The sequence below is a fragment of the Pteropus vampyrus genome, unplaced genomic scaffold, assembly GCF_000151845.1.
Source record: "Pteropus vampyrus isolate Shadow unplaced genomic scaffold, Pvam_2.0 Scaffold349, whole genome shotgun sequence".
NCBI lineage: Eukaryota > Metazoa > Chordata > Mammalia > Chiroptera > Pteropodidae > Pteropus > Pteropus vampyrus.
In genome coordinates, this window is record NW_011889130.1 from 1,786,984 (window position 1) to 1,797,897 (window position 10,914).

The 10,914-nt window shown below is 50.7% G+C and overlaps 1 protein-coding gene across 5 annotated transcripts in view; it reads left to right on the top strand.

The window, feature by feature from the left end:
* Window positions 1-10,914, top strand: part of LOC105304687 (inositol-pentakisphosphate 2-kinase) — a 125,141-nt gene that overhangs the window by 39,757 nt on the left and 74,470 nt on the right. For all 5 annotated transcript variants that reach the window (XM_023522558.1, XM_023522557.1, XM_011378945.2 and 2 more), the window contains 5 exons: window positions 4,177-4,329; window positions 5,823-6,257; window positions 7,118-8,125; window positions 8,410-8,561; window positions 9,770-9,980. In XM_023522558.1, coding sequence (XP_023378326.1) covers window positions 4,177-4,329; window positions 5,823-6,257; window positions 7,118-8,125; window positions 8,410-8,561; window positions 9,770-9,980 — 1,959 coding nt within the window. The remainder of the gene's footprint in view (window positions 1-4,176; window positions 4,330-5,822; window positions 6,258-7,117; window positions 8,126-8,409; window positions 8,562-9,769; window positions 9,981-10,914) is intronic.

Sequence of the window (10,914 nt, forward strand, 5' to 3'; positions counted from 1 at the left end):
ATTAGCTTATCTTTTGGGGCAACACAGTTAAACCCGTAAACAGTCTATCCCCTGGCCCCCACAATTCATATCCTTCCTACATGCAAAATATACCCCATCATAAAATCTCTCAAAGCCCTAACCTGTTCCAGCATCAACTCTAAGATCTCATCTAAATCCTCTAAATCAGGGATGGAGAGACTCTAGGGATGGTCCATCCTGGGACAAAATTGCTCTTTGTGCAGAATATCTGCTTCCAGAAAACAGTGGTGGGACAGGCAGAAGAGAAGGGATAAAGGGCATGCAGGTCCCAGCAAGTGCTGTCTCAATGGAGGAAGTCACACTGGATTTCAAGGTCTGAGAATAATCGTTGTGGCTTGGTGTTTTGCCTTCTGGAACTCAGGATGCCATGGCCTGCTGGCCTCTGAGCCAGCTGGTTGACTGGGAGCAACACGCTTGGTGCTGTCTCCAGAACACTCTTTTCTCATCTTTCGCAGTATGGACAAGCTGAGAATTTTCCAAATCTTCAAGTTCTGGGGTTTTTTGTTGTTGTCGTTGTTTTGCTTACCGGTTCTTTCCTCATTTTCTCTCTTCTTTCACATTTTATTATAAGCAGCAAGGAGAAACCAGGTTGCACTTTCATCACTCTAATTAAAATCTCCTTAGTGAAGTGTCCATGTTCCTTGTTTACTAGTTCTGCTCTCCACCCAGCACAAGCACACAACTCAACCAGATTTTCTGCTGCTTTACAATGACGACAGCCTTTCCTCGTCTAAGGAGCACCTTTACCTGGTGTTTACACCTCTCCCAGTGTTCTCTCATGATGCTACATGCACTTCCTAAGTCAACGGAAGCTTTCTCTGTGCCTCTCTTCTTTTCACTTTACAAGGATCACATGAAATGATTGTTTCTTGTTTCTGCCAACAGTCTCAAGGCAGTCTGGCTTTATTCTGTCATGCTCCTCAAAACTTTCCCAGCTTCTGGCTATGTAACTCCAATGGCCACTTCTGCATTTTCAAGTATCTGTTACAGCAGCACCTCTTTTCCTGATACAAACCTGTATTTCTCTTCTTGGGCCACCATGACAAATTGCCACAGACCATTGGCTTAGAAGACAGAAATTTATTCTGTTAGATTTCTTATATCTGAATTGAAGGTATTGGCAGAGCTGTGCTCCCCGTGGAGCCCCTCTAGCTTCTGGTGGTTGGCAACCCTTGGTTTTCCTTGTCTTGTGGCTTCATTGCTCAAGTCTCTGCCTTGGTGGTCACCTTCCTGTGTAGACTCTATGGCTCTGGCAGGACTGAGGCTAGGTGGTAGCCTCTTTCTGAGGGAAAGCACAGACCAGCTGTGGGGTGCTCCTGCGCAGGCGGTGCACCCTTCCTGTACTGCACGGATGGGGCTTCTGCGACATGATGTCCTGGCTCCTCTGCAGTGCAGACTCCTAGCCTGACTGCAGCACAGCACCTTCCTCATCTGCTCGGAGCCTTCCTTGGTGTGTCATCCATGGGCAACTTTAGGAAGCCTCAGTGAACTCCTCAGCATAGTCGGTGCTCAGCAGAGAAGGAATGGGGGAAGCCTCTTGGGATAGTCAAGCACCAGGCGCAGTACCCATAGGAGACAGTGCCAATGAAGAAGCCCTGAGCCAGGCAGATGCCATACATCCAGATCCATTTCTGTGAACATCCCCAAAAGGCAAATCCATGGAGACTCAAAGCAGATTGGTGGTTACTACTTTGCATACAGTTTCATTTTAGAGTGCTGAAAATGTTCTGGAGCTAGATAATGGTGCATAACTCTGAATAAATTAAAACTACTATTTGTATACTTTCAGTGGGTGAACCTTTTGGTGTGTGAAGAATATCAATAAAGAACAAAGGCGACCCCTGTGCAGGAAGGCTGTGCAGGGATTCAGCTCAGCACAGGTTTCCGGGTGCGGCCTGTGCAGTCAGCCTGGAACCTAGTCTTATCTCTGTCTTCTTTTCGACCACCTCAGAGTCACTTGCTTTTTTGAGAGGAGTTGTTGAGTTTTAAATAAAGCCTATTTGCAGGGACAGAAATGGAATTTCATGGCCTCCCCAGTCTCATCTCATCTCCTATGTCCTCCCATGCTGAGAGTGGGCAAGTGCTTCCAGCAGGTGTCCCTGGCCAGAGTAGGCTGAACTGCAGGTGAGGAGGACCCAGCCTGCCTTACCAAAGTGGATGTGGTGAGCACATGGTCATGGTTCTGATATATTAGTCATTGTGTTAGTAATGAAGGCTCACTGGAGAAGCAGACCAATAGGGGTGTATGTGTGTGTGTGATGGAGAGCATGTGTGTATGATAGGGTGTGTCTGTGAGAGATGGAAAATGAGTATGTGATGGAGGTGGAGGGTGTGTTTGTATATATGCTGGAGGGTATGTGTGTGATGGAGGGGTTGTGTATGTGTGTAGAGAGGGAGATTTATTGTAAGGAGTCACCTCAAAGGATTGTGAAGTCTGACAGGCCCCAAATCTGCATGGCAGGACAGCTGGCTGGAAACCCAGGGAAGAGTCCATGTTGTAGCTCAAGTCCAAAGGCTGCCTGGAGGCAGAATTTCTCTTCCTGAGAATTCTGGTCTTTTTTTTTTTTTAAGGCCTTTGTCTGATGGGATGAGGCCCATCACACTATGAAGGGTCATCTTGCTGTATTTAAAGTCGGCTATTTTAGGTGTTATTCTCATCTGCATGGTGACATGTAGACTGGTGTTTGACCAACTATCTGATCGCTGGGACTTAGCTAAGTTGACACTAAAATTAACTTTCACAGTTGGGCTATAAATGTATGATGACCTGCGTCAAGGTTGTACGAGAACTTTGTTAGGGATTTCTAGCTGCCTCTCCAGATAAATGAAAACAAGTCAGTGAGTGTTTCATATTGCTGCTTACACTGTCATTGTGCTTATTTTTTCCTATTTACCAGGAGTTTTACTTTCTTGGGTAGGGGGTCTTTTCTCTAGTTACTTTTCTCTGGTAACTCAGTGTCTCTTTCCTCTGGCGTCAGCTCTCGGGCACTTCTTTGGGTCACTTACTGAGGAGGCTTTGTCCTTCCATTTGCTAGAGATCATGGTAGTAAGCCTTTGTCAGAGTGCTAGCTGTACGTGATGACTCTCCCCTCTTCTCTTGCTTTTCTTTTTTCTTTTCGGTTCTGTTTCATTGTACCAGTGCACCATCACTGTTTTGTGTGTGCCTGTGTGGAATCTTAGAATCTTGTCTGCAAAGTGTGTGCATGGATGTGATCACGAGAACTCCCAGCACCATTGGAGAGAACAGAGCGAGCTGTGGGGCCTCATGGGTGAGGCGTTTCTAGCCCAGGGCCCTGGTTGGGTGGTGGTGGTCTGAGGGCACCAGATCTTTGCAGATATTCAAAGATACCACTTGGAGTAGCAGGGAAGTGAGGGGAGATAGTTTGTCTAGGGGACAGTTCTGCCTGCAGGGACATTGGCCCTATCTGGAGACAGTTTTAGTTGTCATAACAGGGAAAAGGGCTGTATTTGGTTGGCAGGAGTCAGGGAACTGCTAAACATCCTTCAGTGGCCAAGACGACCCCAGATTGTCACAGGGTCTGGGACCAAGGGACCCAGGTTCTTGCTCATGGTACGTGGCAACATCAGGTTGAGAAATCCACAGGTAAGTCTGCTCTCGTCACTCCTTGCAGGATGTCAGACTCCTTCAAGGCAACTTGGAGGCAGGAACTATTTTTTTTTAATAGCTTTATTGAGATAATTCACATCCTTATAACTCACCCACTTTGAGTGGGTTTTAGTATAGTCACAGATTTATGCACCATCCCAAACCAGTTTTAGAACATTTCATCACTCCAGAAAAGAAACCCTGTTAGCAGTCACTGTCAGTCCTCCCTGCAACCACTGATCTACCTACTTTTTGTCTCTGGATTTTCTTGTTCTGGACATTTCATATGTGTGCAATCATATAATATGGCACCTCTTGTATCTGGCTTATTTCACTTTGTTTTCAAGGTTCATTCATGTTATAACATGGAGGAGTTGAGGGTCAGAATGAGTTGAGACCCTTCGCTGGTCACCCTCACCCAACACCACCTGGGGCCCCAGCTCCCCTCCAGGCAGCTGTGTTTGACTTGACTGTGCTGAGCTTCCTGTGCTCCAGGGGTGGTGGGGCCAGCTGGGGCAGGCTGGTCACATCTGGCTTTCTCCTGGCAGATCAACCAGAATGTGGAGCTCCAGCGGGGCCGCCTTCGGGATGACATCAAGGAATACAAATTCCGGGAGGCCCGCCTGCTGCAAGACTATTCGGAGCTGGAGGAAGAGAACATCAGTCTGCAGAAGCAGGTGTCTGTGCTCAGGCAAAACCAGGTGAGTGACTGGCCTGGGCAGGTGGGTTGGCTTTGGACCATGGCTAACGTACCCCCTCACTTTGCCATCTCTATGGTCAGCAGGTGTTCCCTGCCTCCTTCCACACGCCTGAGCCCAGGGCTGCACATCACCGTGGATCAGGATGTGGTGGTAGAGTCCATCTCCTGCATGACCATGAGAATAAGTCCTCTGGCTGTAGTGTTTGCTGACCCAGTTTGGCCTGGCTACATGTCTTGGCCAGCAAAAATGGGGAAAAATAGAGAAGCCAATAAAGAGGTGACACCAGAAAACTCCAGAGGCTGGGAGTCCAGCTCAGTTCCCTTTCAGGTGCTGACAGGAGGCCCAAGACATCCTCATGTCCTGTGGTACCCTGGAGCTGTCAGCCTTCCCATCCTTCCTGCCTTGGGGGAGCCTCTGGGTGAAGACAGTGGGCCTTTCTTGAGGAGCAGTGTGGTGATGTCAAAGTTGTCATCTTCTGCCCTCAAGTAATCTCAGCAGTGGATGGGATGAGGAGGGTCATCTTCACCTGTGATATGACACCCAGGTGGTCCTGTGCACTCAGGTCCCTCAGTGTTTGCCCTTGGCACATACCTCTCCAAGAGCTACAGCCCTGCAGGGACCTTTTACCCAGTTTAAATTCTGCATAGGAAAGTGTGGACCCATGTGTTTATCCCAACACAGAATCTCTGTGTTTATAAAAACCAGCAGAGGACTCATTGCTCCCTGAGAATGCAGGCACAGGAGCTTTGCATCTGGCCACAAAAGAGGCCTTCTGTGATGCTCTGCTGGTCAGCTCTTATACGCACAAGAGTCCTAAGGAGAGGGAAACCTTATCTCTGGGCCCTGGGTGGCATGTGGTGGAGTCTAGCCCCCTTCCTGGAGTTCTCCTCTGGGCTGCAACTCACAGAGATCCGCTTAGTCCTGCCTATGAATCGTTTGTTCCTTATTTTTTTGCATAAATATTACAGAATAATAAAAAACATTTTTCAAAATTGCCTGTAGACCTTGAGCCCCTACAACCAGCACAGGTTTCTGCCTGCTCTTTCCTTGTCCATCTGCAAATACAGTTTCAGCAGGCATGACTTTGTGTTCTGCCTCTCCCACTCACTCAGGTGTCTCCGGATACGGGTGCTGACGGGTTGCAGCACATCCCACCTCGCTGAGAACTTTAATTCCTTGGTTTTGAAATATCATTAGAAGTAATGGTCTAGATACATATTTTATCTTAGACTATCTAGGCAACTATAAAGTAGTTTTATAGAACTTAAAATACACTTGGTGACATATTAAGCCATCTTAACAAATTTGCAGTGCGATGTGTTTGTTTTGATTTCCACAGAGTCTCCAGCTCAGCTCCAGCTGTCGTACTATGCACACTTGTCCTTTGTGTTTATACCTCATGCCCGGAACCCTCTGAGCAGCCATGGAGTTAGCACATTGGTGCTTCCTCCTGATGGTTCAGGCTTAAAAGGGTATCGACCTTTCTTTCTCAGGTGGAGTTTGAGGGCCTCAAGCATGAGATTAAGCGTCTGGAGGAGGAGACTGAGTACCTCAACAGCCAGCTGGAGGATGCCATCCGGCTCAAGGAAATCTCAGAGCGGCAGTTAGAGGAGGCATTAGAGACCTTGAAGACAGAGCGGGAGCAGAAGAACAGCCTGCGCAAGGAGCTGTCGCATTACATGAGCATCAATGACTCTCTCTACACCAGCCACCTGCACGTCTCCCTGGATGGCCTCAAGCTCAGTGATGATGCTGAGGCCCTGGCCAATGGCTTTGAGCACAGCGGCTTGGCCAAGCTGCCACTGGACAATAAGACCTCTGTGCCCACCAAGGATGGCCTGGCCCCACCCTGCCCCAGCCTTGTGTCTGACCTCCTCAGCGAGCTCAACCTTTCTGAAATCCAGAAGCTGAAGCAGCAGCTGATGCAAGTGAGTGGGGGGCCTACTTCCACTCCTAGCATGCCCCCATCACCCACCCCCAACACTTTGTTGAGTTCACGAACCTTATCTCACATTTATCTGAAACTGCTATTGCTACATAAATGGACCTGTAGCATTACAGGTGGAAGATGCCCCGAGAAGTAGGTTTCTGATTATGACATTGAAGTTTGACACTACTCAGGGTTTTGACACCACTGTCCCTCTGCAGTGCCCACATGTAGTCTTCCTTGCTGTGTCTTGCAGACATGCCACATCAGGATTTCCTGTCCTGAACTGAACAGAATCTCAGGGTCTGTACCCAGGTCCTCAGTTTGCTGCACATCTCTGAGGAGGGGCCCTTGTGGCCCCCAAACTTCTGGGTGGTAGAAGACTGACGGTAACCTCACACATGGTACCCCTACCTAGACATGTTACCAAACTCAAGGGCTTTGTCACTTGAGGTATTCTATTCAAGAAAAAGACGCGGCTGTTGTTAGGTAGTCAGGGAGACAGGATTCTTATATCCAAAGCTCTGTCTCCCAGAAGGGAGGCTTAGCCATGCTTATATATGCTGTTTGGTTAATAACATGTTGATTTTTTTTTTGCAGTTGGCTAAATTTATCTCGTTGGGTCATGGTCAAGCTCATCTGGTTACAGCTGTGTCCATAAAACACTGGCACTACATTTTAACATTTAGCAAGAATAGTATATAGTAAGAATCACCCAGACCTTGAGACCCTTGTTCTATCTAACAGTGTCACAGACAGGCCAGCAAGATGAGAGATGGGGTCACTATTGGGTTTTTTCTTGGATTCACCAGTTGTGTGGACTCCTGCAAGCTGTTGACAGGCCCTTCTGTGCCTTTGCAGATGGAGCGGGAGAAAGTGGGCCTGCTGGCAACACTGCAGGATACACAGAAACAGCTGGAGCAGGCGAGGGGGGCCCTGTCAGAGCAGCAAGAGGAAGTGAACCGCCTCACAGAGAACCTGAGTGCTCTGCAGCGCCTGCAGGCTGGCAAGGAGCGACGCACGGCCTTGGATAGTGAGAAAGAGCGTGACAGCCACGAGGATGGTGACTACTATGAGGTAGACATCAATGGGCCTGAGATCCTGGCCTGTAAGTACCGTGTGGCCCTGGCAGAGGCTGGTGAGCTCCGGGAGCAGCTGAAGGCTCTGTGCAGTGCACACGAGGCCAGTGAGGCTTGGCACGCTGAGGAGAAGGGTCGACACGAGGCTGAGTGTCAGGCGCTCACTGAGAAGGTATCCCTGCTGGAGAAGGCCAGCTGCCAGGACCGTGAGCGGCTGGTCCGGCTGCAGACAGAGCTGAAGAAAGTCAGTGATGTCGCAGGTGAGACACAGGGCAGCCTGAGTGTGGCCCAGGATGAGCTGGTGACCTTCAGTGAAGAGCTAGCCAGTCTCTACCACCATGTGTGCATGTGCAACAATGAGACTCCCACCCGTGTTGTGCTGGACTACTACCGAGAGGGCCCAGCTGGTGCAGGTCGCTGCAGCCCTGAGGCCCGTGGGCGCCACTCACCTGTCCTGCCCAAGGGGCCGGCAGCTGCTGAGGGTGGGGCTGGAGACAGCAACCCTTCACCTAGCTCCTCCCTGCCCTCACCTCTGAGTGACCCACGCCGGGAACCCATGAACATCTACAACCTGATTGCCATCATCCGTGACCAGATCAGGCACCTGCAGGCAGCTGTGGACCGTACCACAGAATTGTCACGGCAGCGCCTGGCCTCTCAAGAGCTGGGCCCCGCTGTGGACAAGGACCGAGAGGCACTCATGGAAGAGATCCTCAAACTCAAGTCACTGCTCAGCACCAAGCGGGAGCAGATCACCACGCTGCGCACGGTGCTCAAGGCCAACAAGCAGGTGCGCACTGTACTTGGGTGGCAAGGTGGGCGGGGCTCCTCATCCTCTCCAGTGTCCCTCCCAGGGCCTTTGTCACCACTAAGTAGCCCAAGCCTTAGGCTGCAGTCTGTAGTGGTCATGCTACTGAAGGAAAGATGTGAGAGAGCCTCAACTTGGTGCCCTGGGAGAGGCTAGCACACTGAGGGGCCAGGGGCATGCTGGGGTCTTGGCCTGTGGCACTTGCTGAAACAGGAGAACAACTCTTGCGCCTCTCACCCACCCACTTTGTGTGTCTATGACCCCAGACAGCAGAAGTGGCCCTCGCCAACCTGAAGAGCAAGTATGAGAATGAAAAAGCGATGGTGACCGAGACCATGATGAAGTTGCGCAATGAACTCAAAGCCCTCAAGGAGGACGCAGCCACCTTTTCCTCCCTGCGTGCCATGTTTGCTACCAGGTAACCCTTACTGTTCCTTTCGCTGCTTGGCCCTGGGGAAAGTGTCATTCCTGAAATTTGTAAAAATCCGGAGGGCCCAGTTTTATCTCCACTTTACATGTAAGATGAGGGAGCTGAAGGCAAAAGGCTAAGAGGACGGGTTCCCAGAGGTTGGGCTGCATGTGTGCAGTTAACACAAGTTAGATTTGAGGTCAATAACTGACAGATGGTGAGTTTGCCCCCGAGAAATTGGCAAGAAGTTTGTAAGTTAAGAAAGAAGATCATCTCATTGTCTGCTCCCCTCTCCCCGCATGAGGGGTCCCAGTGTTCCCTGTCTGACCCTGCTGGTCAGAAATGGGGAGGAAGGTTGGGAGTGGGGAAGCACAGCAGGGACACAGCCCTGGGAAGTTCACAGCTTCCTGGTGTTTCTGCAGTCCTGAGGGGCATATCGCCATCTGCTGGCCAGTGTCTGGCAGGCACCAAGGGACTAGCCCTTAGGTAGTCCAGGCATGTGGGATGGGAGAGTTGGAAGAAAAGGAAAGTTTCAGGCTTCTAGGGAAGCCTCTTCTCTTGGGCAGAGTGCTTGGGAAAGATCTCAGTCCCTCAGCACTACTTATGTTGTCTCACTTCAACTCGTTAAAAAACCTGACTTCTCAGATGGATCTGAGATCATAAACCTGCTCATGACTGGCTGGGTAGGGGTTAAAACTTGCTGTGGGCCATTGATCGCTGGAGAAGGAAGAGTTGCAGCTGGGCTGTGGGTGGGTGTGCCCACTGCCCCCTCCACCCAAGCCCCACTCGCTCCCTCAGGGACAGACCCCGACTGGGCATTTTTCTCTCCCAGCTCCATACCCCAGTGGTGGTGGTAAGGGCACATGTCACAGTTAAGCAGATGCCAAAATGGGTTGTTCACAGTGTCCACATTTGCCCTTTTCAGGCTCTGGTTGGCCATTCAGTGCAGATTTACTGAGTACTTCCTGTGTGTAAGCACTGATATAGGAACAATCTGAGTCTTTCCCCTGGATTACCTGAGGACTTGAAGGGCAGCCTCCACTTTCTTTAGTGAAAACAGGCTTCATAGAGCCTCTCCCAGAGAAAGCCAAACTGCTAAGGGATAGGATCTCTTCTAGCCCAATAAGCAGAGGGACCCCAGTGAAGTCCTCCCATCTTCAGCCCATGTCCCCTGCCTGAGTCCTTCAGCCATGCTCTCATTTCTCATGTCCCTACAGGTGTGACGAGTACATCACACAGCTGGACGAGATGCAAAGGCAGCTGGCAGCCGCCGAGGATGAGAAGAAGACACTCAACTCGTTGCTGCGCATGGCTATCCAGCAGAAGCTCGCACTGACCCAGCGACTAGAGCTGCTTGAGCTGGACCATGAGCAGACCCGGCGGGGCCGTACCAAGGCCACCTCCAAGGCCAAGCCCAGCACCCCAAGCGTAAGTCACACCTGCGCCTGTGCCAGCGACAGGACCGAGGGCGCTGGGCTCGCTACTCAGGTGCTCTGTGGCGAGAAGTATAACATTTGCTGTGATTAGGGCCAGGGGGCCGCACACTACAGCTAACTTGCCACATGTCACCTGTCTGCTTCACCTCAACTAACCTGGCAGCAGTGGGACCGCGGTGCTAGGCTGGTCTTAACCATGACTAACGCACAGAGGGAAGGATTTAGCCGACGTGGCGTACTGCTCCACCTGGACACTGCAAGCTTTGTGTCTGCTTCTCATCCTTCAGGACCACCCTTCACAGCACTTTGGCAGGGTCGGGGTAGGGGTCAGGGCGGGGTTGGAGCCATGAGTCCTTACAAAAATATGGCTTCCCAGGGCCTGGGTGTCATCGGCTCCCACAGGAAGGGGCAGACCCTGAATTGAAACTTGCATGTCCTCCATATGTATCTATGTGCAGTTGTGCTGTCCTGGCACTCAGGAAGCAGTGTTAGAGGTTCCAGCCGGGGTTCCACCTATAGCCTCAGATGATGGAGAGAATTACTTTGTAGTTCGTGCAGCATTTCACTGCAAATCTTATTTGGTACAGAGGTACAGAATTCTTTCCTCTAAACCCAGAGAAAGAGCAGTCCTGAGCCCTGAGTCCTCCAGCCCAGGCATACATGTGTGCCAGGCAGCAGTCACACTCATATGGCACAAGCACTCCTGGCCATACCCCGAGACCAGAACTCACAGCCTCAACTTCTGTTTCTGAGAACTGCACACTGGTTTAGTGGGCTGTGAGGTGACAAATTGGCAGGCCCAAGGCCTGGGGTTTTTTCAGTGAAAAAAACTTCCCAAGTGCCTGACCAGACTCCTGTTCTTGGAGGAAGCCTGTCCTTTTGTCCTTGGAACGTCCCCAGCTTTCAGAGCAAATTTCTCCAGTCCA